Consider the following 3305-nt stretch of genomic DNA (forward strand, 5'->3'; position numbering starts at 1 on the left):
GCCTTCTTTGCTCATATTTACCAAGGGTGCCAATATTACTGGAGGACATTGTGTGTGTGTATTTAAAAATATATTTAATTAATTAACAATTAAACAAGTTTCCTTAAAGATATATTTGAATGATTCATAATCAATCAATCAGTGTTATTTAAAGGAATAAAGTGACCTGAAGGTTCCTGTAACATAAAATCCAATTCCCATAAGAACCACCAAAGGTTCTCCTAGGAACCCTTTTTTGGAACGTGTGTGTTTTTATTTTTTATTTTTATTTATTTTATTTTATTTTTAAAGATTTTGCAGAATCCAAAACGGAATTTTTTGAACGACGGCGCGCGCTTACAGTGTCATTCACAACACCCTCATCCATCAACCCAACATCAAACAGTTCGGCGGCTGATGACGCGTGAAAGCGCGCTGGGCGTGCCGCAATAATCTACATCCAAAAGCGTCACGTGACCGCACTAAATAACACGCCAAAAATAATCCGCCACCTGTATGACACGCGCTATTAGTACAGTCAGCCTGCTGTCCGTCAATCCCACCTTCCTCTAGAACCCGAGCTGAAACCGGAGGAGGTGGGAGAAAGAAGAAGAAGAGAAAAAAAAAGAAAAAAATCACGCGCTCCGGTTACGCGAGAGATGCGCGCGCCACCCTGCACGCTCCCACTCGTTACGCTCTTTTGCACAGAATTAATTTCGCCAGGAAACCGGGCGCGCTGATTTCGGCTGGGGGGCTGAGGGTCGTCTCGGTAGAGTGCAGGACGTAGTTTGGAAACATGAAGGACCGCACGCACGAGCTGAGGCATGTAAGTAAACGCTTTCTGATCGAACGCCACTTTTATTTCTCTTTGTTGCTCTTTCTCAAGTTGCGCGCGAGGTGTTGAGCGCAAGCGGTGTCAGGCTGAATCCAAGTGCACGAGCGCGCGAGCGGCCGTATAGTACAAATAACTGATCAAAACAAACCACCACCTGTTTATAATCCACTGGAAACAAGTGCGCTGATTTAGCCGACGTCAGGGAGACAATGCAGTCCGTGATGTGAGACAGATGCGTGCATTTAAACCCGCCTGCTTTGAACACATAGTCTGGTTTCCATGGATGTGAAATGTCACGGCTCAGTGCCAATAATAATGGTCAATAATAATAATAATAATAATAATAATAATAATAATAATAATAATAAAATCACATCTAGTCCACGCCTGTAAAATTGGTTGCCAAATCTGAAATGATGAAGCTGTAAGTGGCCTGATTTACGCGTAACGGAGCACAGCGCGTGAAAATCTGAACCAGGAAAGTGGCCCCCGGTCCGGTGCGCATGCTCCGTATTCCCGAACACCCTCTGCGCCTTTTGTTTAAATTATCGGGCTGCGATCTGAGAGTACCCGCCCGGAACCGTGTGAACGCCCGGTTTTTTTTTTGGGACCCCTTTAACAATGACTTCAGAAATGAGATTCAGACTTGTGGTGAATAGGTGGCACAAAATTTCTCCTAGGGGTGTGTGAATGTGTGTGTGTCCTGCGATAGACTTCCATACAGGGTGTGTTCCCTCCGGATCCACCTGCTGTCTGAGAGCTCCCCGGTTCCTGGTTCGATCCTGTGTCCGGGTTCCCGTGGATTTCTTCTAGGTTCTCAGGTTTCCTCCAATTTCCCCCCAAAAAATGTCAGTAGGTGGATCGGATACGTGAATGTAAGGGTAGTTGGTGCCCTGGCATCACTTTCAGCGCATTCTTACCTTGTGGCCAGTGTTCCCGGGATAGGCTCCGGATCTACTGTGACACTGACCAGGATAAAGCACTTACTGAAAGTGAGTGAGTGAGTAAAGGCTTTAAAGGTACATCGGTGGTCCTTTCAAGGTGAAAGATACTAAAGGAGAAAAGATGTACCCTTAATGATACAAATCCAGCAACAAGGCAAAGTACAGTTTGGTACCTGAGAGTAACTAACCAAAGAACTATTCGATAAACATTATATGGAGGATTGCATTCTCTAGCTTACAAGTAATGTCCAACAGTTAGCATTAGACACACTGCATTATTTACTACGTAAACGATAGTAAATGCAAGGATCAATTTTGGACCCCTGAGCTACAGAAAATTTTGGATCCCTTGTTTACTTAGGGCCCTTAGAGTCATCCATTCAAAATGGTTGCCACTGATGTTCGTATTTGTTTATAATGTTTACATTTCATTTTAAATGTAGTGTATCATTGATGGAAATGTTACAAATGGCATAGATTATACTAATCTAGCTATATTCTTATCTAACCTTTGTATTATTATTATTAGTAGTAGTAGTAGTAGCAGTAGTAGTACTAGGAGTCATCGTCACCATAGTAGTAGTTGTAGTACTAGTAGTCCTAGTAGTAGTTGTAGTATTAGTAGTAGTTGTAGTAGTAGTAGTAGTAGTCCTAGTTGTAGTACTAGTAGCAGTAGTAGTCCTAGTTTAGTAGTAGTAGTAGTAGTAGTCCTAGTTGTAGTAGCAGTAGTAGTAGTATTAGTAGTAGTAGTAGTCCTAGTTGTAGTAGTAGTAGTCCTACTTGTTACTTGTAGTAGTAGTAGTAGTAGTAGCAGTAGTAGTCCTAGTTGTAGTAGTAGTAGTAGTAGTAGTAGTAGTAGTCCTAGTTGTAGTAGTAGTAGTAGTAGTAGTAGTCCTAGTTGTAGTAGTAGTAGTAGTAGTCCTAGTTGTTGTTGTTGTAGTAGTAGTAGTAGTCCTAGTTGTAGTAGTAGTAGTAGTAGTAATCCTAGTTGTAGTAGTAGTAGTAGTATTAGTAGTAGTAGTAGTCCTAGTTGTAGTAGTAGTAGTCCTACTTGTTACTTGTAGTAGTAGTAGTAGTAGTCCTAGTTGTAGTAGTTGTAGTAGTAGTCCTAGTTGTTGTTGTAGTAGTAGTAGTAGTAGTCCTAGTTATAGTAGTAGTAGTCCTACTTGTTACTTGTAGTAGTAGTAGTAGTAGTAGTAGTAGCAGTAGTAGTCCTAGTCGTAGTAGTAGTAGTAGTAGTAGTCCTAGTTGTAGTAGTAGTATTAGTAGTAGTAGTAGTCCTAGTTGTAGTAGTAGTAGTAGTAGTAGTAGTCCTACTTGTTACTTGTAGTAGTAGTAGTAGTAGTAGTAGTCCTAGTTGTAGTAGTAGTAGTAGTAGTAGTAGTAGTCCTAGTTGTAGTAGTAGTAGTATTAGTAGTAGTAGTAGTCCTAGTTGTAGTAGTAGTAGTAGTAGTAGTCCTAGTTGTAGTAGTAGTAGTAGTAGTAGTCCTACTTGTTACTTGTAGTAGTAGTAGTAGTAGTAGTAGTAGTAGCAGTAGTAGTCCTAG

General features: G+C 41.1%; 1 protein-coding gene across 3 annotated transcripts in view; it reads left to right on the top strand.

The window, feature by feature from the left end:
• The first annotated feature begins 414 nt into the window (after positions 1 to 414).
• LOC128623828 (syntaxin-1A) overlaps positions 415 to 3305 on the top strand; it is a 101029-nt gene continuing 98138 nt past the window's right edge. Inside the window, exon 1 of one of the 3 annotated variants that reach the window (XM_053650937.1) lies at positions 415 to 805. In XM_053650937.1, the coding sequence (XP_053506912.1) occupies positions 776 to 805 (30 nt within the window). In that variant the 5' untranslated portion in view covers positions 415 to 775. The remainder of the gene's footprint in view (positions 806 to 3305) is intronic. The other 2 variants (XM_053650939.1, XM_053650938.1) reach the window with 2 other exon arrangements.

This window comes from Ictalurus furcatus, chromosome 20, assembly GCF_023375685.1.
Source record: "Ictalurus furcatus strain D&B chromosome 20, Billie_1.0, whole genome shotgun sequence".
Lineage (NCBI taxonomy): Eukaryota > Metazoa > Chordata > Actinopteri > Siluriformes > Ictaluridae > Ictalurus > Ictalurus furcatus.